This window comes from Martes martes (assembly GCF_963455335.1).
Source record: "Martes martes genome assembly, chromosome: 5".
Classification (NCBI taxonomy): domain Eukaryota; kingdom Metazoa; phylum Chordata; class Mammalia; order Carnivora; family Mustelidae; genus Martes; species Martes martes.
Genome location: NC_137892.1, coordinates 83,330,282 through 83,357,196, shown reverse-complemented (window position 1 = coordinate 83,357,196; position 26,915 = coordinate 83,330,282). Strand labels below are relative to the sequence as shown.

Genomic DNA, 26,915 nt, shown 5'->3' with positions numbered 1-26,915 from the left:
ATAAATTTTGTATTTTTATGGGATCAAATGTATTGATCTTTTATTTATATCTTCTAGGTTTAGGCATTTCTTAGGGGCTGTCCCCTACCCCCCGTGCAACTATATGTTCCTAGTGCTTTTACAGTCCATCTGAATACATGTAAGATAACTGCTTGTTTAAATTATTTTCCAAGTTCTGGTCAGTAAAAAATGTATTGTCAGTAGAACTTTTATTCTTTAATTTTTTTCTAGAATGGGTGAATGCTAACTTTAAGCAAAACAAATTACTCAGAAGGCACCTGGCTGGCTCATTCGGTGGAGCATATGACTCTAGATCTCGGGATTATAAGTTTCAGCCCCATGTTTGGGGTAGAGATTACTTAAAAAAAAGGAAGAAAGAAGACCCAACAAATTTCTTAGTTAAGCGGGCTGTGCCACTTCATTCGGATAATCAGATTTTTATTACTCTTTCTTCATATCTTCAAATTTCTTTTTTTTTTCAAGATTTTATTTATTTATTTGAGAGAGAGACAGTGAGAGCACGAGAGGGGAGAAGGTCAGAGGGAGAAGCAGACTCCCCTTGGAGCTGGGAGCCCGATGTGGGACTCGATCCCGAGACTCCAGGATCACAACCTGAGCCGAAGGCAGTTGCTTAACCAACTGAGCCACCCAGGCGCCCCAAATTTCTTGAAGTAACTGTTTCTTTACAGTTAAGAAGCTAAATGCAAAACATGAAGCTTCATATTTTCTGTACCAATATTGGGATTTTTTTTTTCCTGGCATATCACAGCATTCGTTTGACTCTTTAAAGAGAGATCAAAATTAGAAGCATTTTGTATTCCTTAGATCAGTAAACTTTAGTTTCTGGTCTAAGAGAGCTTTTAACGTTTTGACAGAAGTTGTTAAAGATTATGGACTGGGATGCCTGCTGTCTTAGCCGGTTAAGCGTCTGCCTTCGGCTCAGGTCATGATCCTGGGATCTTGGGATTGAGTCTTATATTGGGCTCCCTGCTCAGCAGGGAGCCTGCTTCTCCCTCTGCTTGTGCTCTCTCTGACAAATAGATAAAATCTTTAAAAAAAATAAAGGTTATGGACTAATTATACTTTTTCCCATTGCTTACTGAGATTGCATCCTACAGCTTTAGCTTGCAGTTAGTTTTATGGTGTCTAGCAGCGTGCCCAGTGAGAGTTGCTTGTATTTGCTGTGCTTTCTTTGCATGTACTCTGTATTGGGTTTTAACTTAGGAAAAGTGATCTTTCAAGTTTTGCTCACTTTTGCATATACTGAGAGTGGCACAGGGCCACTAATTAATTAGCTCTTGTGTTTCTGTAGGTTTTTGTTTTTGTTTCCAGAGGTTTTTGCTCCAGTATTTTATTATGAAAAAGTTGAAACCTATAGAAACATTGGAAGAATGTTTCTAGAACTGTGAGCGCCATATATTGACTTAGCTTCTACAAGTAACGTTTTATTCTATTTGCATTATTATTTATCATCTCTCAGTGCATTATTTTTTTGATAGGTTAAAAGTTGCAGATATTAGTACACTTCATCCCTAAACATTTTATCATGAGTACATGCATATTATTAGCACAGGGCAGTGTTTTTTTTTTTTTTTAATTTTATTTATTTATTAGAGCTTGGGAGAGGGTGAGCAGAGGGAATGGGACAAGCAGTCTCTGCTTAGCATGGAGCCAGATGTAGGGCTCAATCCATGATGCATGAAATCATGAGACTGAACTGAAATCAGGAGTGAGATGCTCAGTGGACTGAGCCACCTAGGTGCTCCAGCACAGGGCAGTTTTTTGGTACAAGAATTCTTTGTGATTATTTTTGTTCTGAAATGTTCTGACAGTGTCTCACTCCACATTTATTGTTAGTACTGATGAAGTACATTAGCACACTTTGGTGTTTTGAAGCCAGCATGAAATAGCATCTCTATCTTAAAAGTTACTGGTGTCAATAATTAAAGTGTTTAGAAACCAGCATAGAAAATTAAGGGTTTTTTTTTCCCCACGTAAAGTTAAACATCTATCAAGATGGCTTAAGTATCCCAGGATTGTTCCTTTTTTAGATTTTTGTAAGATTTTATTTTTAGTCTCTACTAGAAATAAAACTCACAATGCCAAGATCAAGAGTCACATGCTCTGCCGACTGAGCCAACCCTGTGCCCCTCTCAGGATTATTCTGATGGAACGTGGTATATATCATGTTTCCCCCCACACCTGCTTTTATTTATTCATGTTTTTAAAGATTTACTTGTTGAGAATGAGAGAGAGTGCATATGCATGGACCTGAGCATGAGCAACAGGGGCAGTGGGAGAGGGAGATTCCCAAGCAGACTCTGTGCTGAGCACAGAGCTGGACATGGGGCTTGATGTCAACATCCTGAGATCAAGACCTGAGCTGAAACCAAGAGTTGGACACTTAACTGACTGTGCCACCCAGGGCCCCCACACTTCCTTTTAAAATTAACTATAAAGAGAGGTGAAAAGTAGAAGTGTTTTGTTTTTCTTACAATCACTGAGCCTTGGTTTTTTGTTGGATTCCATGACAAATGCATCTAGTCCCATTTCCACAAACGATTTGGATTTAGTAGTACATTATACATTTTCTCACTTTTTAAAAAAGATTTTCTTTTCAAGTAATATCTACAACCAGCGTGGGGCTCAAACTTAGAAACCCGAGATCAGGAGTTGCATGCTTTTCCGATTGAGTCAGCCAGGAGGCCCCATTTTCTTATTTGTGTGTGTGTGTGTTACTTAAATAAAATTGAAGTACGAGGAGCTGAAATATTTAAAGTTCATTTCCACAATCAAAATAAATATTTCCAGTAACCCTGAAAGTTTTCTTGTGTTCCTTTGTTATCCCTCCTTCTTCTAATTCCATCCCTAAGGAACCTTCTGCTTTTATTATTTAAAATTACTTTGTATTTTCTAGAATGTTATGTCAAGAATCATATATACTTTTTTTGTCTAGCTGTTTCTTAAAAATAACAACAAGTGTGTTGAGATGATTCACATCCCATACAGTTCACTCATTAGAAGTGTACAACTTCATGATTTTTGTGTTCACAGAGTTGTGCAGCCATTACCGTATTCGATTTTAGAACATTTCATTCCCATTCCCCCTCCCCACCCCTCCAACCTCTGGACGTAACAGATGTCGTTTTACTTTGTTCTTGCCTCTATGGTTTCTGGTAAGAAACCCATGGTCCAATGTTTTCCTGTTTGTAGTGTGACATATTTTAGAAATTGGCATAGAAAATTTAGGGTAGGTTTTTTCCCAAGTAAAGTTAAACATCTACATAAGTGACATTTATGTAAGGCATTTTGCCTTACATAGTCCCTTAGGTTTCCTGAAAGCCTATTGATTTTTTTTTTCCTTTCTTTATTCCTTAGGCGGGATAATTACTGATGTACTTCGTAGTTCACTGATCATTCCCTGTCATCTCTGTTCTGTTCTTGAGCCAGTCCAAAGAATTACTTTCAGTTGTTTATTTTTTTTCTCATTTTTTAATTTTAATGTATGATATTGTTTCAGGTGTACAGTACAGTGATACAGCACTTCATACGTTACCGTATGCTCATGACAAGTGTCCTTAATCCTGATCCCCATACCCACCTCCTCTCTGGTAACCATCAGTTTGCTCTCTCTAGTTAAGAGTCTGTTTCTTGGCTTGTCTCTTTTTTTCCCTTTGCTTCAGTTTTGTGTTTTTCATCTCTACAGTTTGTGGTTTTGTTCTTTTACAGGTTCTGTTTCTCTAATGAGAACAATGTTTTCATTTGTTTCAAGTTTTTTTTCCCTTCATCTCATGAACTCTAGTTATAATTGTTGCTTTAAAGTCTTTGATTATCTCAACAATAGAGGTTTTGTCTGATATTTTCAACATCTAGATCATCTTGGCTTGGCAGCTGTTGATGAACTTTTAATTATCTGGCCACAAGTACCTGGTTTCTATTGGGAGTTTTCACTGGCTGTACTGCCACTGCCGTGCTTCTGTGTGACTGGGGGCCATTAGGGTAGAGATGTGAGGGAGGAAAAATGGGAAATTTATACCCTCACAGTTGCTGCTGTAAATATTGACTCTCTTCCATACTATATTTATTTTTTAAAAACTGTACACAGTCCTTAACATTCTTGTTTTTTCTATTTTGTTTGAATTTCTTATAATGAACAGGAACAGTGAGCTCTAGTGGGCTCTGGTGTCATAGTGCAATCAATATTTCTTATTTTTATACCAGATATAATAAGATATTAAAGACTTCATAGCAGGTTGCATTTGAGTATTTAAAATTCTGATTTGGTAAGAAATACTAAGAAGTATTACATAATAGATATGGTGCTGTGGTCTGTTCTTTAGTTTTAGAACTGTTTAATAGCATTCTTATTTGTTGCCATTGAATTCATCCTTTGTGATAGGTTAAAATGTAACACTCAGATTGAGCCAACTACACCAAGTTCTTGAGCACTCCAACCACTGATTATGAATTTGCTTTTCTTGGTTTTCTCAGTTAAAATGTTGAACTGCTGTTCTAACCTTAGCCACTCAGCTCTCTTCTCTAGAAATTGTATTCGGCCCTGTAACTATTAAGTACGAAGGTGTCCTCACCACCCCTCCACCTCTCCTTTAGGCAGGATGACAGTAAAAGACTTACTTATCAAATATGTTTTTAACAGAAGAACTGATATTTGAATCAATTCGTAGGTGTGTCGTTTGGACTGGTGATGAGCGGGTCTTCTTTTATAATCCTACCACCCGTCTTTCTATGTGGGACCGACCTGATGATCTGATTGGAAGGGCAGATGTTGACAAAATTATTCAGGAGCCTCCTCATAAAAAAGGAATGGAAGAAGTGAAGAAACTAAGTAAGTTTTAAATTAGGAATTTATCCTCTAATTTTGTCATTCTTTTAATACTTTTACAGAAAATATGAGGCTATTTAGGAAAACTTGCAGTTTCCAAGGAATAGAAGAAATTTGAGAAATGAGAAATAGATCACTATCCTAGTTTGAGTTTGGTAGTAGAGATACTAAAAATTAGAGAGTTTGAACAATTAGTTTTTTGTAAAATATATGTTTTTTTTTAACTCATTGTCCTTATCAAGATTTTTAGTCCAAGTTATGTTGGTTCTGCTTTAGGTTTTCTCTGTGCTTACTAATAATACTAAAACGTTCTTCAGTGAGCCTCTTAACACTTTATATAACTAGTAATAAATTTTTTGAAAGAATCAGAACGCTACAGAGTATTTTAAAATATTGTTTGCTACTTTTGTAAAATATAAAATTTTGTAAAATTATAAAAGCTTACTCTTAAAGATTTATTTATGTTAGAGGCAGTGTGTGGGGGGTGATGGTGGGAGGGGCAAAGAGAGAGAGGGGAATCCTAAGCAGACTCCCCAATGAGCGCAGAGCCCAACACAGGGCTCTATTACATGACTTGAACTGAAATCAAGAATTGGATGCTTAACTGACTATGCCACCCAGTCGCCCCCAAAGCTTACTCTTTTCAAGTAAATGAAATTTAGGGAATAAAAGCCTTATTCCTGACAATATAGTGACAAACCTTATTAACAGATTATCTTTTAAGGTACCTTGTGTTAAGATAGCATTTCAGTAGATATAATGAACATAGATATTTTTACATAATTTTTATTGCATATTTTATATTGGTAATTTGCCCTCATATTGACATGATTATGTTTTTATAGAATCCCTTACGTGCTGTAGAAGCATAAATGAATCACCTGATTCTTCCAATGAAATCCATCCAAATATATGTCATTTATAATAATTGAGAAACCTTTATAGGTTGTATATATATGGTGCTACATTTTTTGCTTGCAAGTCATTTCCAAATCATTGAAACTTTGCTTGCCTAGTGGTAAAGTTACTAGGTACCACTTTTTCCCTTTAGCAGTGTCTGTTTTATAGCTGTAATACTGATGATACTTTATAATCCTAGTGTTGAATTATGCCAAGGAGATACGAGATTTGCTTTTGTTTTTATGACTCTTTTCAAATATTCAGTACAGTTATTTGATAAATGCATGCATGTCTCATGAATAAACATTTCAAAGTGATTTAGAAATTTAAAGGGAAGATTAATTTAGGAAGTATAGAATTGTTTAATGTTTTATAAAGGAGAGAGGATTATGGGATGGGTATTATTTTATATAAACAGTAACTTTTTTTTTTTTTAAATTTTATTTATTTATTTGACAGAGATCACAAGCAGGCAGATAGGCAGGCAGAGAGAGAGTGGGGGAAGCAGGCTCCCCACTGCGCAGAGAGCCCGACACAGGGCTTGATCCCAGGACCCTGAGATCATGACCTGAGCTGAAGGCAGAGGCTTAACCCACTGAGCCACCCAGGCGCTCCTAAACAGTAACTTTTTAAAAGAAAATATTGTGTAATATGTGCATGTAACTAACTATTCATAATAATATTTGATATGTTTTTGCCAGGACATCCAACCCCCACAATGCTGTCCATCCAAAAATGGCAATTTTCTATGAGTGCAAGTGAGTAAACTATAGATTCTAACTACTAGGTTTTTTGTTTTGTTCTGTTTTGAAGATTTTATTTTTTTATTTGGGGGAGAGAGAGACAGGGACAGGGATAGCATGAGTGGGGAGGAGAGGGAGAAGCAGGCTCCCTCTTTGTGGGGGTCCATCCCAGGACTCTGGGATGATGACCTGAGCTGAAGGCATACACTTAACTGACTGAGCCAACCAGGCGCTCCTGTAGCTACTTTTTAATACTATTAAAGCAAGTGTTCTGGTAGTGGCTAGAAGAGGGATTCAGACTTAAATGTTTTAATTCTTACTTGGTGAATTTTATTCTGACAAGGTTTAATTAAATTTGATCTTATAGTTAAAGAAGAGCAAGAATTAATGGAAGAACTTAATGAAGATGAACCTGTTAAAGCCAAAAAACGGAAGTAAGTAATAATTATAGTTCATGTAGTTCAGGTAGATAATACCTATTTTAAGAGTTGATTAGATCCCAGTCAGTTTGTGGTTGGGACAGGTAATGTGTATGTTAGGAGACAGAAGTCATGATCGCTCTCTAAAGCCTGGTATTAGAAAGCTTTGCTTTAGAATGAAGACACGGTGTCCCTTCTATTGCTAGATGTGCAGAATACATGATTGCTTAAATTATGTATTATAAAGCCAAGTAGCATTTTGGGAATTAGATGATAAATTATTTTCAGACATTCATTAAGCCTGAATTTTATTAAAAAATGAATTTCCTCCTTTATGTAGACCCCAACAGACACCATTCCAGAAATTTCATAAATACACGCAGACTTCTCTTTTTATGTACTTGTCACTTAGCTAGTTCTTGAGTCTGTGTCATTACTACCTGGTGAAGAGGGAACCTGTGAGCTTAGAAAATGCTTTGGGAGAAAGAGATTGCCATAAGCAGGAGCATTAGGTTGGCCAGTGCTTTGTAGTTGGGTAAAATATGAATGTTTCTAATTGTGGGGGATAGAAGGCTGGGGTAGAGGGTATCTGTGTCTGGGTGGGGGAGGAATGGGACCATTATTTAGCAGCAAAAAGGAAAGTTTGAAGACATTATTAGGAACTGGATGAACCATAGTCCTTATCTAAAAAGGACAGATTGAATGCAGCCACGTTATGGCAAAGAAATCACTAAGACAGCCCCCGAGAAGGGTGGTTCTTTTTTAAAAAATTGTTAGGAGCATCGTTAAAGAAGTTAAGATATTAAAGAGAGTCACTCCTAATCAACCAAAGTAACATAGCTGTTTTCATTTTTGCAGTTGACTTTTTTAGTTCTTGACCAAATATGTAGATATTTTTATTAGTTATAATCAACCGATTTTGTGTTTTTTTAAAAAAAATGTAGAATAAGAGATTTGTTTTCTTAGTTATAAATGACTGTATTCATTCTGTTTATATAACCATAATTTTGGATGTTCCTACAATGTTAAACTTTTAGGTTGTTTTTAATTGTTTGTTCTTATAGACAACTCTGTAAGGTTTTTAACTGCTTTTATCAGGAGAATGTCAAAGAAGTCCTTTATGTGGATTGCCCGAGCTTCTCTATTTAGGTACAAAGTTAAAAGCCTATTTTTCCTGGCTTAGTTTTTCTTTATTTATTTTATTGAGATAGATAGTGATAGTTTGTATTGTGACATTTCCATTTAGTGTAATTCTATAAAGGTTATTTGTTTTCATTAGTTATATTTCTTGGATGTCTTTTAACTCTTTATTTAAATAGTTCTTAAATAAATTATTATAAGAGGGTATATTGTTTGGCAAATTACTTTTACCTGTTTGTTTTGTGCATATCTTAGGTCACAGACTATCTCGCTAAGTTCCTGCAGGTCACGGACTATGTCTTCTATTTTGATTTATTCCCTAAGTTGCTAATTACCTCTCACTTAACATGTATTTGTGGGTTAGCCTTAGTTCCATTTAACTCTCTGGGGCTACCTTCGCTTCCCTGTATAGCATGCTTTTAAAATTAATGATGTTTTGTTTTCCTGATTCCCTTAAGTTTGTTTAGGCAATATGAACCAATTTTATTTTTATACCTAGCAGATCATATTTAAGAAGGAAGATCTGCTAAAATATACCCGAATATTACTAACTTACTTACTGTTATGGATTATTCACATGAACTGGCCTTCTTCGTAGTGCAGATGTTTGAGAGGTGACTCGATTTCATGTTTACAGTCTCACTTGAGTGAGAGCAACAGCAACAGGGTTGTCCTTAGCCCTGAGGTGCATTTTTGGAGGAGAAAGAAGTAGTTTAGTCATTGGTGAACAGTTCTAATTCCATCTAACTACTCCTGGGCCTATGTTGCTCTCTGGGACCTGTCCTTCAACTTAAATCTCAACTTACCACCCAGAAAGTGAGTAAAAAAGATGTCAGGTAGGTAAGGTATATATCTCACGTATCCACTTGGCCAAGTTTACAGATATTTTCATTTTATTTTCAAAATAAATATTTGAGATTACTAAGACTTATACTGATTTTTATTAGACTAAGAAATATTTTACGCATCTATAATATAAAACATTTTGGAAAATATTATTTTTCCTGTATCATTTCAAGAACTAAAAATTATATTTTGTGCTGTTTGTTTCTAACCACATAGAATTTTACTGCAGTGTTAGTTTTTTGTTTTTGTTTTTGAAAGTAAGGTAGTTCATTCTGTGTATCGGAGAGAGACAGCACAACAATATAGCCATTGTAACATCATTAGAAGCTCATTATAACTTTATTATTATCATTACAATGAAAGTTGCTTATCCCTTAGAGTTCATTTGAAACCCTCAGTATAATTTTTTTGCCAAAAATATGCTGCTCAGTAGTGAGTCTTGAATATTCCATTGTTGTAAAGATTTTAGTAAGATTCCTTATTAATATTTTGTCAGTTGATGCCTTATATTTTATTTTTTATAGGAGAGACGATAATAAAGACATTGATTCAGAGAAAGAAGCTGCGATGGAAGCTGAAATTAAAGCTGCCCGAGAAAGGGCCATTGTCCCTCTGGAGGCCCGAATGAAGCAGTTCAAGGACATGCTGCTAGAGAGAGGGGTCAGAAAACAATCTTTGGGGGAGATATTTCTGTTTTGTATAAGTAATATAAATATGTCTTGCTAAAAGGTCAAATCTAAGGTTAGTGCTCATGTTGTGGGGGGGGGATAAGGGAAGCCTGTCAAATGACTGTACTCTCTCAAACAGCCTTTTTCTTGGCTCATCCTATCATGTTTAACTAAATGCCATTTTATTGTCCTTTTAAATACAAATAACATTTAACATTTATTGGGTCATTACATTTTGGTGAGTAATGTGAGTATTAACGGAGTATTAACATTACAGAATGGCGGACTACGTGGGATAGGTAAGGTATATATGATTCTTTAATACTTCCAGAATGGTTTTGGTTAAAGGAGAACTTCTACTTTATGATACTATTAATAAAGTTAATTGAGAGGGGGTTTCAGCCTTTTGGTTATATTCACATATTCATTTGAATAAGTATAATTGTTTAATTTAAAATCACAACATTGTTCACAAGATTGGAGCAAGCATAGGAAATCAAAATGCAAATCTTCAAGGCTTTTTCTGATGTACTGATTTTTAAAATGTCACACAGTAGTGGTTATTTTAATGACTAATTAAGTGTGTGTTACTTCTGTATAGTATAGAAATGTTCAGAGCCAATTAGTGTGGAAATTTGCTGTTGCTAGTAGCCTCCCACTGCTTGTCATTTATTAGTGATGGAAACTTCAGTATGGTTTTTATTATGTCTCCTTTTTAAGCAGATGTCCTGTAGATTTCAAGGAAAATTATATGACCTTTATGTTTTTAGAGCCAACTTAATTATGAGGCAATACATTTTTATTTTAAAGGTGTCTGCTTTTTCAACATGGGAGAAGGAGTTGCACAAGATAGTTTTTGATCCTCGGTACTTACTTCTCAATCCTAAAGAGAGAAAACAGGTAAAAGGAAAATAACATTATTTAAGAAGTGTATATCCCTTAGCATTATTTTAAAATAATTAGCATTATTTTAAAATGTAAGGAATAAAATACCATCCTTTTTTCCCCCGTAACAAAGTGCTTTTTTTTTTTTTTTAAGATTTTATTTATTTGACAGACAGAGATCACAAGTAGGCAGAGAGGCAGGGAGAGAGAGAGAGGAGGAAGCAGGCTCCCTGCTGAGCAGAGAGCCCGATGTGGGGCTCGATCCCAGGACCCTGGGATCATGACCTGAGCCGAAGGCAGAGGCTTTAACCCACTGAGCCACCCAGGCACCCCCAGAGTGCTTTAAAAACTTAGTCTTAAATCTTAGAACACGGTTATCATCTGTATGGACATTTCTGCCTCGGAAATAGACTTGGTTAGTTTTGCCTTTATTGTGGACGTCGCTGTTCCTTCATGCGCATTTTCTCTTTATGCCTCATATACACTGAGGTTATATCTAAAATTTTCAAAATGCGTTTCATTGCACTCATTAATTTACTTTTTCCTGGGCAATTGATGTAGATTTAGAGTAGAAAAGAAAAGTACCAAAGAATTGAAAGGAAAAAGAAACACCTACAATCGTTCCCAACAGATGGGACCAGGATTGTGTACTGGTGTTATAACTTTCCTGTTAGTGCCAGTATATATGTGTGAATGTGTGTGTGTGTATTGTAGATAGACAACATTCAAAAGACATGTTTACGTTTCATTTGCACATCCTACATTTAAGTGGCATCTGTTAAATGTCTTTTTGTTATACACTAAAAGAATTGATGGACACTTGAGAGTCTCTGCTGAACTAGAGTTAACATGGATTAGAGTTGCCTGTTTATTGGGTTTCCGTTGATTCCCATGATGACTCAGTGATACATATCTCACAATGATTGCTTCTTCCTCTAAAGCATTGCACACTTGCAACTTAAATAGTTTCTGAATTACCTGGACCACCCTGACACTGATCTCTTTAGAATGGTGAGTATGTTGAACCACTTGCTATAGGGCTGTTGAGCTACAGGATTTCATTTGGTAGTCTGTCCTTTATACTGACAATTTAGTAGTTGGAATAATTCTCTACACTATTTGTGCCATTATGCATGTAGGTCTCATCACAAACTTATGAAGAGAGGACATTTACAGTGTGCCAGACATGTATTTTAGTATGTGTAATAGAAAAGCATGACTTTCAGATATATTTGTATCTGCATTTCAAGGATAGTAGGGTTTTTTGTTATTGTTTGTTTTAAACTGTGTGATGGTCTCATTCTCACGTGGGTTGATGGCCCTATCAAAAAGTACAAATCAGCCTTGATTCTTTACTTCTCCCCCTTGCACATTTCAAGTCTGTCAGTAAAATCTACCTCTAAAAGCTTGTAAATACAACTTCTTATTCACCATTTCCCCCACTGCCACTGTATTTCAAGGCACTGTGACCATTTCTCAGCATCTGTGTAGCCTCTGACTGATCTCTTTGCTTCCTTCCATTCTTTTTCTGTAGTCAGGTTCTTTTTCCACCCAGCAGCCACACTAATTATAAAGTTTAACTGACAGATTAAGGCATCGTTACTATTCCTTTGCTTAAAAAATTTCCAGTGCTTCCCATTTCATTTAGGATAAAATTGAAATTCTTTTATCACGGCTTAAAAGATTTCATTCTTTAACTACATACCTCTTGACGCTCTTTTCTTAGATCCATTCATTCTGGCCACACTTCCTTTGATACTCCTTGAACAAGTTAGGCAGATTCTGGTACTTGCTCTTTTCTCTGCCTGTAATGTTTTTCCCCCCAGATATCTGTATATGCTCTATCATTTTATTCAGGTGCTTGTGCAAGTGCCTTTGGATCAGTGTATCTCTTTGCCTTCTTTCCTTTATAGCGCTCCTAGCTCTGATTATCTAAAATTAGCTTATATTCTGTCTCCTACTGTAGAATATAAATTCGGAGTGCTAGAACTTTGTTTTGTTCATTGCTATATGTGTAATGCCTGGAACGGTGCTTAACCTGCATATCTCTGGAGGTTTACTTAAAAATTTTTTTGACTTTCTCTTCATTTTGAGTATTACAGTTTCTTACTGAGTTAAATTACAAGTATATATTGAGAGCTAAAATTCTGTCCCAATTTAGGAGGCACTTTGTAAGGTGATACCTCCTGTTAAGAGTAAAGAGTAAGAGTAGTTAAAAAGAGGAAAACTGGGGTGCCTGGGTGGCTCAGAGGGTTAAGCCTCTGCCTTCGGCTCAGGTCATGATCTCAGGGTCCTGGGATCAAGCCCCACATTGGGCTCTCTGCTCAGCAGGGAGCCTGCTTCCCCCACCTCTCTCTGTCTGCCTCTCTGCCTACTTGTGATCTCTCTCTCTGTGTCAAATAAATAAATAAAATCTTTGAAAAAAAAAAAGGAAAACTTTTTTTTTTTGACAAAAAAATGTCAAGCATTATTTTATTTAAATAAAAACTATACTTAATTTGAGTAGAATTCTTAACAACTGGAGTGTAAGAAATGAAAGGGTAAGCTGACATTTGGCATTAATCCATGTACTTTTTCAGTACTTAGTTTTATTTTTTGCATAAGAGTATAAAATCTAGGAAAAATCAATTAAGTGCTAGTTACATATGTGCACTTTGTAACTTCATTTCTGAAATTTGTGTTTTTTTTTTTTTTAAGATTTTATTTATTTATTTGACAAAGATCACAAGTAGGCAGAGAGGCAGGCAGAGAGAGAGGAGGGAGCAGGCTCCCTGCCAAGCAGAGAACCCGATGAGGGGCTTGATCCAGGACCCTGAGGTCATGACCTGAGCCGAAGGCAGAGGCTTTAACCCACTGAGCCACCCAGGCGCCCCTGTGTTTTTATTTTTTAAAAACTAAGAATTTCATCGATCGTCTCATAATCCAAAAGTACATCTCTTTCACTTCTGTCCTTTTCTAGTTATCTGTGGTTTTATGTATATCTTACCTCATTATAAGTATTTTATACAATAGTGACCATAAATTTTAACTTGAGATTTTCCTTATATAATCTTTTTTTTTTATAAAAGATTACTTAAAGAGTCAGATATTTTTGTTATATTTGTTTTTTGTTTTGATATGTTTTAAAGTGAGTAACATTTTTCAAAAGAATCAGACCATGTCCAGGCAGGATTTTAGGCTCTAATGTAGAGACTAGTTATGGTAACACTTTAAAATCGTCTAATACCTTATTTCAAAAATAAATATTTTAATGTAGTATGTGGTATTGAGAGCTTTTTAAGATTGATAATGTTATAATATGGTAAGGCATTATTACCAGGATAGTTACTGACTGTCAACTGGCCGTCTTGGCCACTGTTTACTGAGTCAGCATCAAATTACAAATTGAATTAAATTGAAGTGAGAATCAAATAATGGAGATCTTTTGAAAAGGAAAAACTATTCCTCTACAGATTGATTACTTAGACATCAAAAATGGGTGGGTATTTTTCCACATCGGTCAGTTCTCTGACAGTAGCTGGCTGACCTACCATTAAATTGAATTCTGACATTGTCTGCATGGAGTCAAGATCCGATGCCACAAATTAAGGGCTCAGTCCTGCAAGACCTGCCCTCTCCTCAAATGCCAGTCACCAGTAGTAGGTTCCACGTTCTGCACCCTTTTGTTGAGTTTGGCTACAAATCAGGGATTCCCACAGTACCCTCCTCAGGTTTAATAATTTGCTATAGTGGCTCATAGTACTCTGGAAAACACTTATGTTTAGTGGTTTATAAGAAAGGATATGATAAAGGATACGATAAAGGATACAGTTGAACAGCAGATGATGTAGGTAGGGTGAGATCTGGAAGGGTCCTAGGTTCTGGAGCTTCTCTCTACAGAGTTGGGAGTGTGCCATTCTCCTGGGACATGGAAGTGTTCACCAAGCCAATAGCTCTCTGAATCCCTTTGGTTACGATTTTTATGGAGGCAGCATGACATAGGCATGATTGACTAAGTCATTGATCACTGGTGATTAGACTCAATCGCAGCCCTTGTAAGTTCCAAAGCTCTAATGACATAGTTGGTTCCACTAGTGATTCTCTGCCATCCTGTGGTTTATCTGGAAGCTTTCCAGAAATCACTTCACTCATGCTAGTTTAGGTATAGGTGAAAGGGCCTTGTTACGAATAACAAAATTGTTATTTTCACCTTTATCTATATCAAAGCTACAAGGCAAGAGCCAGGTACAACAGTAGGGTGTCTCTGTCGCTCTTATCATTTAGGAAATTATAAGGGTTTTAGGAACTCGGGCCAAGAGCCAGGGTGAAGACCAAATACATATTTTTTTTTCATTTTTATTTAAATTCCAGTTAGTTAGCATACGGTGTAATGTTAGTTTCTGGTACACAATCTAGTGATTCAGCACTTCCTTACAGTATCTGGTGCTTATTCCGACAAGTGCCTTCCTTAATCCTATCACCCATTTCACCTGCCCCCTCCCCTTTGGGTAGTCCACTTGTTCTCTGTAGTTAAGAGTCTGTTTCTTGGTTTGTCTCTCACTCTTTCTTCCCTTGGCTCATTTGTTTTGTTTCTTAAATTCCTCCTATGAGTAAAATCATACGGTATTTGTCTTTCTCTTAACTGCCTTATTTTGCTTAGCATAATACTCTACTCCATCTGTGTTGTTACAAATGGCAATATTTCATTCTTTATCAGATATATATAGAGAGAGATTTTCTTACAACACAGTATCTCACTCATACTTTTCACAAATTTATATTTGAAGAAAAATATACATACGGAAAAGTCTAAAAATCCTGTTTCACAGAGTGTGCATAAACAGTTATGCAAGACAGCTAAATCCTAGAGGTTTGTGTAGTATAGTGCTTGTAGCTGGTAGTATGGTATTGGATGCTTAAGATTTTGCTAACATGAGATAAATCTTATGTTAAGTTTCTTAATACCACATTCAAAATAAGAATAAATTAAAAGGGCTGGAGGAATGTTTTGCAGGTGATGGATATGTTTTTGGCATAGACTGTGGTGGTTTCCTAGATGTATATTTATCTCCAAACTTATCAAGTTGTATACATTAAATGTGTATAGTTTTTTGAATGTCTATCATACTTCAATAAAGTGGTGTAAAAAATGCAAAGAAATGGACTATAACCACCACCAAGAAGCTGCTTTGGCTTAGACAGTATAGCCCTTTAATTTGGATGGTTTTGATTATGCCTATAAAATTCAACTAGGAGTTGTTTTTAAAAACTTACTAACTTTCATGGTGTTAATTACAACATTTTGTTCACAAGTTGATGTTGTAGGAAACTAAGCACTTAAAATAGGAACATAAAGCTCAAGGGTATTGAGGCATGACACAAATAATTAGGAGACACTTGGAAGCATAACAGAACTCCTAATTTTCTTTGAGAACTTAATCTCAGCTCGTGATTCCTGACTTTGGTGTGGGATATCCCAGAGGAGGGGATGTGAAGTCTTCTTGAGCTTCTGAAAAGAAAGTTAACATAAATTCACTTGGGTTTTATTTCGGATTTACCACTTTTACAAATAAGAAAGTATATACCAAGGGGGTACCTGGGTGGCTTGCTTGACTGGGGCCCTCCCCTCATTGTCTCAGTGAGAAGTCCACTTCCCCTCCCCCCTCTCCCTGCTTGGTGCACTCTCTCTGAAATGGGTAAATTTTTTAAAAAGAGAGAGAGAAAGAGAGAGAGAAAGTATGTACCAAGGAAGGAGAAAGGGGTTGAAAAGAGCCCTCTTTCCCATTTCTGTCACCATGCAAATGCTTTCAGGATTTATTGCAGTGCTATATTTAGAGGGTACTGAAAATGACCTACATGCGTAGCAAGAGACTGGTGAGATAATTGTAGGTATTTCTGTACAGCTATTAAAGATTAGTAGATATATATGGCCTGACCTGGAAAGAAGTTTTTTTTTTTTTTTTTTTTAAAGATTATTTATTTATTTATTTGACAGACAGAGATCACAAGTAGGCAGAGAGGTAGGCAGAGAGAGAGAGAGAGAGGGAGGGAAGCAGGCTCCCAGGACCCTGGGATCATGACCTTAGCCGAAGGCAGAGGCTTTAACCCACTGAGCCACCCAGGCGCCCCTGGAAAGAAGTATTTTAAAGAAAATTTTTTTGTTTGACTTTTTCTGAAGATGTGCATGCACACATTTAAAGAGTTGAAATAGTTCTATAAGATACACTACGAAAAATAGTAGACTGCTGCCCCAGTTTTATCTTTCTGAAGACATTGCTTCCGGAGCCTTCTGACTTGATTCATTCTGGACTGGTTGCCCTCTATACCTGATGTATTGCTGTCACTTTTTAAGGATGACCATCCTGGGATTTACCTCATTTTTCTTTTTGGTGGTTGGGGGAGTTTATGAAGGGGGGTTCCACCTGTTTGCTCCATATAAGTCTTTTCTTTCTGTCTTGGTTTACTCCCTTTTGACACATTTCATCCCTGTAATAGCTTCTTGGGGAGAATATGCATCGGAAATAAATTTCTGAAGCCTGGAATATTTGAAAACACCTTTGCTGTATATCCTTAATTTGGAATTGTTTGACTGGTTAATATACTTGAAATTGGAAATCTTTTTCAGGATTTTGAAGACATTGCTCTTTTTATCGTTTTCATGTTGTTTTTGAAGCCATATTTACTTGTTCCTTTCTTTATGGACGTGTTTATTTTTCCTTCGTAGGCTTGTAGAATCTTTGTCTTAGTGTACAGAGTTCTGAAATCTCCTGGTGATTATGTGCCTTGGTGGGAAGGGCCCATTGTGCTGGGTCCTTGGTGACCCTTCTAGTATGTGAACTTGTATCTTTCAGTTCTGGGAGATTTTCTTGTATTGCTTTTTTGATTTGTTTCCACCTGTTTATTTTTTCTTTAGAGGACAGAGAATTTGCCCTTGTGGGCTTGTCCTTAAAGTTTCTTTTCTCTTTTCTATTTCTGCCTTTTTAAAAAAAAAACATTTTGGGTGACTTTCTTGTCTTTGTAGTCTAATCTTTTAATTTTTTCATTTCTTCTGTCATCCTTTAATTTCTAGGATTTCTTTTTTCTTTTTCTTGTTTTATGGTTGTAGTATCTTAATTTTATGACATTGTCGAAGCTTTTTTTTCTTTTAAGTTTTCCTAATCCTTCATAGTTTCTCTTTTCTATTTTGGTTTCTATTTTTCATGCTGGAGAGTTTCTTTAGATGTCTTTAAAGAGACGCTGACTTCTCATGATTAGGAATGAAGGACTAAAATGCTCTCTAGGCATTCTGAGCATCTAAGTGGGCTCCCACGACTTGCCTTTACTGTAAAGCCTTGCTTCTCAATCAGGGGCACTTTTGCCCCAGGAGACATATTTGGTTGTCACAACTGAGGGGGTGCTACTGGTATCTGGGGGCCATGGATGCTGTAAACATCTGGCCCAAGTGCCATAAGTGCGGAGGTTGAAAAACCCTGCTGTAGGGTGATTAAAGCGGGTTTGTTGAGGTTCTCCTGGTGGAGGTAATTTTTAGGCTGTTCAGATTCTTGATATGGTCCTTTAGTGTCCTGATGAGAGGACACAGTCCTTTCTGCTTTTGTCCTGGGATAATTGTGTCTTACTGTTTGGTATGTAACTGGTTAATTCGCTGTTTTCTCTGACTGGTATGCCTCATTTCTAATTCATGTTGTGTTTCCCTCCCTTTCTTCCCAACCCAGGCAGAGATCCTGCTTTCCTTTTAGAGGCAAGAATCAGCAAAATTTTAACATAAAGGGTTGGATAATAAATATTACAGCTTTCGGGACCATCTGGTCTCTGTAACTATAGTATAATCTGCAGCTCTAGTGGAGGAGGACCCATAGATAGATGTAAACGAGTGAATATAACTCTTCAGATAAAGCTTTAGTTATGGGCCCTAAAATTTGGATTTCATTTGATTGTCCTGTGTCATGAAATGTCATGAAATTTTCTAGTATGTTTTTTCCTAACTATTTAAAAATGTTAAAACTTTTTTGGGCTGTGCAAAAATAGGCAGCAGGCCAGATTTGGCCAGCAGATTGTGAATTGCCATCCCTTATTCTGGAGACTTAATCACTTGCCTTTAACTGAGGTTCAGGAGTGGCAGTCCCCTGCAGTGTGTGAAGTTGGCAAGGGGGATCTACTGATGGACTTATTCTTAAACAGCCTTATTGTAGCTATACTCCACCCTCACTTCTTTGGATATCTGGTGCTGTCACTGGTAGAGCTGTTTGAGTATTCTCTAATAAGAAAAAAAGAATTGGTTTCTTTGTTTCCTTGACTGCTGAGTTAGGGTCTACTTTATCATGCCTGCCAAGTCCTTTAGTACTTACCCACTTTTCACCATTGAGAGTTGCTTTTTCTCTTTTTCCCTTTGGCCTGTTCTTGTTGGTTTGTGATTTAAAAACAGAAAGAACAACAACAAACCTTTATTGGCATTTTATTGGCACTTGAAGAAAACAAGAAATGGGTGTGCATGTTCAGACTATTATCTTGTCTGTACATTATTAAGTGGGAAAATATTCTAGGATAGATGTAAAGTATTACATTTTATTGAAAATAGTTATGCCTTAAAGAGAACCACAGAAATAAATTTAAGTTCTCTGTTCCAAAAGCTTGATGATTTTTCCTAGAGAGTTTTGGAAGGACTGTAATTTCTTTTATACATTTTATATTGCCTGAAATTTTTTTAGTGAACATGTATTTAATTTGTAATCAGGGAAAATGAAAGTTATAGGGGCTTTTAACTTTGCTCTGGAAATCGAAATAGATGGCTTCTGAGACTTGCTGTGGATAATTTGCATATAACTGAGATACCTGTAGTTTATTTTTCTATTACATTTTGGACAAAGATATTGACTTAGTATTTTCTTATAGATTCCGTAGTTTGGTAATTAAATTATTTATATGAAAGACTAACTTGTCAAATTGGTTTATTTTTGTGATAGGTATTTGATCAGTATGTAAAGACGAGGGCAGAAGAAGAACGCAGGGAAAAGAAAAACAAAATAATGCAAGCCAAGGAAGATTTCAAAAAAATGATGGAAGAAGCAAAATTTAATCCAAGGTATATGGTTCATTACTGTAACATTTCAAAATAGTTATGTGCTTTCTCCTAAGACCAGCTAAGAGAATATGTATCTTTTGGATAATTGGATTGTTGGGTTAGTGGTGGCCACATTTCTGGTCTTCATTCTTAATATATTTCCTTTAGAGGAATCTCTTGTGCCCTTGAGAGGCATTGGATTTCAGGAAGGGTGCCTTGTTTTAAAAGCTTCCCTGGGGGAATAAATTTCCTTCTCTAGAAACTGGTAAATGATTAAAAAAAAAAAATCTGTCTCCATCTTGAAGTTGTGTATACATAATAGCTTGCAGTGCAGGAACATTATTTTGATTGAAGTGGTGAAGGACCTGTCTGTCTAGATTATGTTTTTTCTGACATTTTCAATTGATTGTTAATGGGTATTGAGTATGCATAATAGGCTGAAGAAGATGAGATATTTTAAACTTATGTGACTAGTGTCACAACAATAATGGCATCATCTCGTGGATATTTTATGTGCAGTTAAAGATACATGTACACACTTACATGCATGATTAATGTACTCATCTCATACCTATTTTGCAGAGAAGGAAAGTAAGACAGAGTAAATTAGGTAACTTGCCCAAGTGAATTTGGGATTTCAATTAGATTCTGGTGTTAACACAGAATAGTCTAGGCAAGAGAGAATTATTTCTTACTTATTTATAGCAGTGGTGTTATTATGCTGCTGTGAGCACCTCATATCATGGAGAATTTCCAAAACTATGGGATAGAATCATGGAGCGTCTAGGTTAAATGGTAGTTTTTATAAAAATTCATCTTGTTTAAACAGTTACTTTTGTCATTGGAGATAAGAGTGATTTTGTTTGAGAAAGTGTATTTGGTATTACGATTTTGTATTTGAAGCATGAAGAGAAACTTGTGGCATTAATAGCATTTCAGACAGTAAAGCTAACAGAGTATTTGTGGCTATGAAGAATGTAATATTTGTTAGGGGATAATTGAGTTTCAGACTCTCCAAGGGGTCTTGGGCCTTTCTGTTTGGTTAATCAGAAGGGTGAGTTCTTGGGTCAGGTACTTGGCGACTGGGTTATAAAAGACATTTTGGGAGGCTGTTGAGGAAATTTGAACATGGTTTGTTATTACGTATTAGAGAATTTACAGTTTTGGGGGGATATCATGGTTGTGGAGGGAAAAGGGTTTACTCTGAAGGAGATATGTGCCGAAATATTTATAGATGAAGTCTCATGATGTCTGCATGTCTGCAGCTTGTTTTCAAGTGATTCAGCAAAGTGAATCTATTAAAACCATTATGAATATGGCAATAACTGAGACTCTGAAGAGATTTCCATTTTGTGGATTTGACAAAGTCAAAATCCTGTTGGTGTTCTTTTGGGGCTGATAGAATTGTTAGAGTGATCTGTACTTTGCAGGTTACTTCAAAAAAATAAAGCCATGAGGCACATAACTAGAAGTATTGTCACTGGGGACATTGTGCTGTATTGTTATATTAATACATTCAACACTAGCATAGAGGTAAGGACCAATTTTAGGGAGTGGCAGAAAATGAAGAGGAAAAACTTAAAATGGAGAAGATAGTGTCCATTAACTTAAGTTCACTTTGTAATGAAAAAAGATGTAGTAGAGTTTGTAGATAAAAAGCCCTGGAGTTTATTCTGAGGGAAAGAATGACAGAATGACTGGGGAGAATTACCTTAGTGCCCATTCCCAGTGTTTTTTCTATTTTGGTGGAAATCTTAAGGAATTCCTCCTAGGGTCAACTCCTGGTTACTCTACTCTTACTGGTCTCTTACTAGTATTATCCACCCTCAACTCTCCCTGAGAAAAAAGGGCAACATGTCTGTTACCAAGCAGTGCTTTTGGGAGTTACGAGATGAGTCATATAAAAATCTATCTGAATCTACTGTTAAAACTTCATCTTGGTCTTTTCTGGTGAAAAATAATTATTATTTTCCCTACTTTATTAGAAGTAAAAGAAATACCTGTAGAGTAATTCTCACTTTCATAAGTTGATTTTTACATTAAAAAAAAGTTTATTCTTTAATCATAGTAGTAACTGCTCTTCTTTCTTAAAATTATAATGCAAGGTGCTTAATTAATCATGAAAAGAAAACATTTGGTGGACTACATGTGATCCCTTTTCTGGGACATGTAATTTTTTTTTTTTTTTTTTAATTTTTATCCATTTATTTGACAGACAGAGACCACAAATAGGCAGAGAGGCAGGCAGAGAGAGAGGAAGGGAAGCAGGCCCCCCACCGAGCAGGGAGCCCGACGCGGGGCCCGATCCCAGGACCCTGGGACCACGACCCGAGCCGAAGGCAGAGGCCCCAACCCACTGAGCCACCCAGGCGCCCCTGGGACATGTAATTTTTACTTTAAAATTTTATTGAAGTTACATGTCCATTACTCAGACCAGGTTGGCAATAGATCCTGTGGTTGAAAATGTTATATTAATGAAATTAGGTATTCTGAGTAACGATAGTTGAATGTAAAAGATTTTTAGAATCTAGGTTTGGTTGCCAAAGCGTAAAGTAAAAATAGCAAATGTTAGCTGTGAGTGGTACTCCTAGTTTTCACTTGATGTTTTAAATTGTAAATTCTGAAGTTAACCAGTTTTTTCATTATTAATGAAAGTTGTAGTAGAACCTTTAACACCTGAGAAGATGTGTTTTATATGTGAGTTGAAATAGATAGTTCTTAAAAGGAGAAAGTAAGATTTTTCCCTCTCTTAAAAACATGCTAAATGTAGGATTATTTATTATAAGAGCAAATTATTATGTAAGGTGAAAGCTTCAAATATTGAGGTATATCCAAACATGAGGATTTTTTTTTTTTTTCCTGTGCTGAGCCTCATTAGCCCTCATAGGCCTCATCTTTTTATAAATAGCCTGCTTGCCAGCTCTGTGTTCTTTTTGTATCTCTGTACATTGATGTTTTCGTTAAATCTGGAAAGTTTTTGATCAGCATTTTTTCTGCTCTGATTCATTCTTTTCTCTTTTGGAATTCTAATTACACCTATTTTAAAGTGTTTGGTATTATCTCACATGTCCCTGAGACTATTCTCCTCCCCCTAAATTTTTTTTCTATGTTCTCTTTTGAGCAGGTAACTGTTAGTGATCTAACTTGGAGTCACTGGATCTTTATTCTTTGTCTCATCTTTTGTTAATAAGCCCATCCATTGAATTTTTCTTTTCAGTTAGCTTTAGGTTCTTTTTTTCTATTTTCTGTATCTTTGCTGAAACTCCCTTTTTTGTTCATTCATTAAGGCCTTGTTTTTAGTTCCTTGAACCTAATTTTCTTTAATCCTTTCGGTATATTATAATAATTTTAAAGGATTTGTCTCTGCATAGAACAATATCTGGGCATTTTGGGTTTAATTTCTGTTTATTAAAAATTTTTTTGGTATGGATTATGCATTTGTATGTTTAGTGTTTTCTGATTTAATGTTGGAAATTCTGGGTTTTTGTTTTCACAGGCAGTTCACTATATTACAGGCTCTGATATGTTGATTTAGTTTTGATTTAAGGCTTTCTTAGAGTGGATCTCAGAAAGTGGAGGGTATTTTTCAGCAGTCCAGCTTTGTCTCCCTTGTGCATCTTTTGTGGACTTTATTGTCTTAATGCTGTTCTTTTTTCTGCTATCAGTTTTAAGGTATTTTTTGCTCTTAACCATGTAGCGCTTTGTTGGGGGCGGGCGCGGTCTTTCCCTACTGTTGCAGTCCAGTGTTGGCTATACACTTGTGGGGAATTGCTTTTTGGTATACTTATGGGGTCCTCTCTTTCTCTAGCTTTTTCCTCTGCCATTTTAGCACTCAGACTCTGATCTTCATGCTTCTGGCTATTGAGACCACTGTACTCTGTTTGGAGTAGTTTCTTGGAAAATTGTTCTGAGGCAGAGGGTAGTGGGGTTTTCCTCAGTCTTTGTACTCTACCTGTTGTCCACTGTTTTGCAATCAGTTGCCTCATATATTTTATCCTATTTGATAGTTGTTTTTGGAAGGAGAGCTAATTCAGTAAAGTTACTCCTCCACGGCTAGAAGCAAGACTGAGCCTCTTCTTAGTGTAGAAATAGATTAGCTCTGAAGTCTCTTGAAGCACATACATTTTTTGCTCTCTGATGTGTTACCCCCAGTGTCACTGCTGATAGTATACAAAGTGCTAATCACATTTTCACCCTTTAGCCCTTTTTTTACTCCTGTCTGTAGCTCATTATTCCCTATTTGGGCAGATACTGGAGCTCAATGACTCTTTGGTACATACTCTTGCTGGAAAAATGGTGTCTTCTGCTATACCTTTCTACAAGCAGAAATAGCCCTACCAAAGTTAGCACACTTGCCATTTTGTTACAGAGCTACTTTTAGTGAATTTGCAGCCAAGCATGCTAAAGATTCAAGATTCAAAGCGATTGAAAAGATGAAAGATCGAGAAGCCTTGTTTAATGAATTTGTGGCAGCTGCAAGAAAGAAAGAGAAAGAAGATTCGAAGACCAGAGGTGAGAAGGTAAGATGGTTTTAGTTCTGGTGGTGTGATTGATGGGAGTGTGAATAGGAGAGGACTAATGTGGGGCTGTGTTGCTAATCTTGTTCATGGGCATAAATTACAGGACTCAAATTTACTGTTTAGCTTTATAAGGTAAGTTTTATAGTTATTTTTTTGTGTGTGAATTGTCCCTTTACCTTCCCTGATCTTTATTTTTTAAAAGATTTTATTTATTTATTTGAGAGAGATAGCTAGAGAGAGCACAACTCGGGGGAGGGGAAGAGGGAGAAGCAGGCCCCCCACTGAGCAGGGAGCCCCATGTGGAGCTTGATCCCAGGTATTGGGATCATGACCTGAGCCAAGGCCGACACTTAAGCAAGTAAGTCACTCAGGTGCCCCATGATGTATATTTTACTAACTTCACTAAACTACCTAGATTTGCTTTATATTTTATTTCGCATTTACAAATTATTAATACTGAGATGCCCAATAAACCCAGGACTGATTGTTAGGTCTGTTTATTCACTGGTGCCTACTAAGATTTCAAGGTTCTTAATAAGTGGTAACCTTTAAATTTCAAAAAGCTTTTTTATCTTTTTTGCCTTCTAAAAGATAGCATTTTAGTGACTTTCTAATCTTTTAGCAAGCATATCTTACATATAAATTACTGCTTATCAGAAATAAAGGTCAGCTATTAAAGATTAATGAATTCCAAATGTCATTTGATAGCAGTGTCAGGAATGGAGAGGAGCCCACCACCGGAGAAGCAGACTGGTGGAGATGGCACCAGTGGTGCGTGAACCATCAAAACATGCAGCCACTCTCCTTAGTGTCCCTGTGTGCTTTGTGAATGGAGAAAAAGAACCTCTGAAGCCTAATCATTTTTGACATTTAAAGTGGCCTGTTATTCCAGAAAGTTAAAACATCACAAATTTTGTTAAGAAATGTTGTTAGGGAAGTAATACCTCTCTTACTGAGAAGAAGAAGCCTCTTTCACTGTAAATAGCAGTAGTATTGGGTGACATGACTTTTGTCAGAAATACCTGAAATTTCCTGATTACATGCTTACTGGGCTTCATTGTAAACCATTTCAGAATTATTTAACTGTAACCTTTTTTTTCACAAATGATTATGCTTCTCAGGAAATGTGCAAAATTGAGTGTTGAATTAGTCATGTTAATGAATTGTTTGCTACTTTTGACTTTTAGTAGTAAAACCTATTTGATTAAAGAAAAGCAAGTAAATAAGTGATTGCTGCTATGTGATTTATACACATTGAATGTTTTTCTCTTTGCATTTGTAACTGTTCTTTTTCTAAACACTTTTTTGGTAACTATTTTGTGTATTCTGTTTTATAACAAGTGGATAGACTTTACAGTTTTGTGCTGTGCGGCCTGTCAATCAGTTCAGTCTGACAGCTGTCAACCACTGATATACAAAGTATTGTGGGATTTCCTAGTGAGGAAAGAATTGGTATCTCTGTGTGGTGACTTTAGCCTCCCGCAGTTCCGGTACTTTATATTTTTTTAGTCTTTTTCCTTATGAAGTGATGAGAGTTGTGCCCAGAATGTGTTAACTGAAATAAATTAAATAGATATTACATCTAAATAAACCTAATATATACAGCTTTATTTTCTTTTGATGGTAAAATTAATTGTCTGTAGGTTTGGTTTTGTATCATTACTTAATTTTTTTTAAAAAGGCGGCTAGAAATTACTAAAGTGAAAACTTTCTCAACCAGTTTAAAGAATGCAAAATTACTAACCAGGCCATGAAGGAGAAATCGTTAAATTAAGGGTTTAAATTTAGTTTATTTAATATTCACATTCTGAGAAGTAGCTGGTTAATGAAGTTATTTCATGACTTTACTGTGCATTTATTTTTATGAAGTATATTGTCTGTACCTTTTTTTTTAAATCACATTTTTGTAAAAAATCACATAATTGGATGGTGATTAGTGCTAGTAGCATGGTGCTGGTATATTGGAGTTTCTTTATTCTTGTGATTCTCTAGCTGCTGTTTGTAGCATTGAGGTAATGCAGTTAATAGCTGAATAGTAAATGTTTAAAGGTAATTACTTGCTGAGTCAAAAACCTCTGAAGGACATTGACTTTTGGTGAAGTTGCTTTTTTTCCCCTTTCATTAGACATTTTTTAAGCTAAAGGGTAAAATCATTTTCATACAGCTTTTACTGGTAATTTTTAGTTTTATAAAAAAAAAAAAATCCCTAAAATTCTGCTTATTTTAATGGGCTGTTTTGTAGCTACCCTCAAGTTTTTTTTTTTTATTACATTTTTTTATTAAAACCAATTTTTATAAAATTATGGTTTAAGTAATATACTTTTTGGAACAGCACATTTGAAATTGCATATAATAGAATTAATCCTCTCATAAAGTTGGCATTTTTCTCCCTACCCTCCCTTAAATTTCATTTTGAACAAGTTAAATATTTTTGTTACAGTACATTAGGCTAGGGAGACTGTTTTTTCCTATTAAACTGAACAGCTTAGATGGTAAGGTACTTCCATTTGGAGAGAGAAGAAAATAGGGGATATAGGGCTTTGAATTGCTGCTAGTGTAACATATATAAATTTTTTGACATTTATGCAGTTGTTAAGTAATTCCCATACAAATAGCAGCTTTGGTAAACCATGTAATTATCCTGTCATGGTAGTATCCACAGTGTAAGGAAGTTTAACTTTATTTAAAGTTCACTTTGTTTATACATCACACATTTTTTAAAACCTATATGATAATCCTTACTTCATAGGTTTCATGCCTAATATGTGAAAATTGTCCTAAGTCAATTTAAATTCCTATGGCTTGGAAAGATTCCTGTTTGATACAATTTGCATGCTTTATTTCACATAAATTTTGTCAATTTTGCTTTGTGGTTATATGCATCTAGGAATTGGGTGTTCATCATGTCAGATAC

At 35.9% G+C, this 26,915-nt stretch overlaps 1 protein-coding gene across 3 annotated transcripts in view; it reads left to right on the top strand.

Moving 5' to 3' along the window:
* Window positions 1-26,915, top strand: part of TCERG1 (transcription elongation regulator 1) — a 63,879-nt gene that overhangs the window by 26,073 nt on the left and 10,891 nt on the right. For all 3 annotated transcript variants that reach the window (XR_013966812.1, XM_080803402.1, XM_080803401.1), the window contains 7 exons: window positions 4,686-4,846; window positions 6,445-6,501; window positions 6,854-6,920; window positions 9,416-9,551; window positions 10,370-10,459; window positions 19,384-19,502; window positions 23,851-24,001. Coding sequence is in view for 2 of the 3 variants with exons in the window: in XM_080803402.1 (XP_080659528.1) it covers window positions 4,686-4,846; window positions 6,445-6,501; window positions 6,854-6,920; window positions 9,416-9,551; window positions 10,370-10,459; window positions 19,384-19,502; window positions 23,851-24,001 (781 nt within the window). In the remaining variant the exon portion in view is untranslated. The remainder of the gene's footprint in view (window positions 1-4,685; window positions 4,847-6,444; window positions 6,502-6,853; window positions 6,921-9,415; window positions 9,552-10,369; window positions 10,460-19,383; window positions 19,503-23,850; window positions 24,002-26,915) is intronic.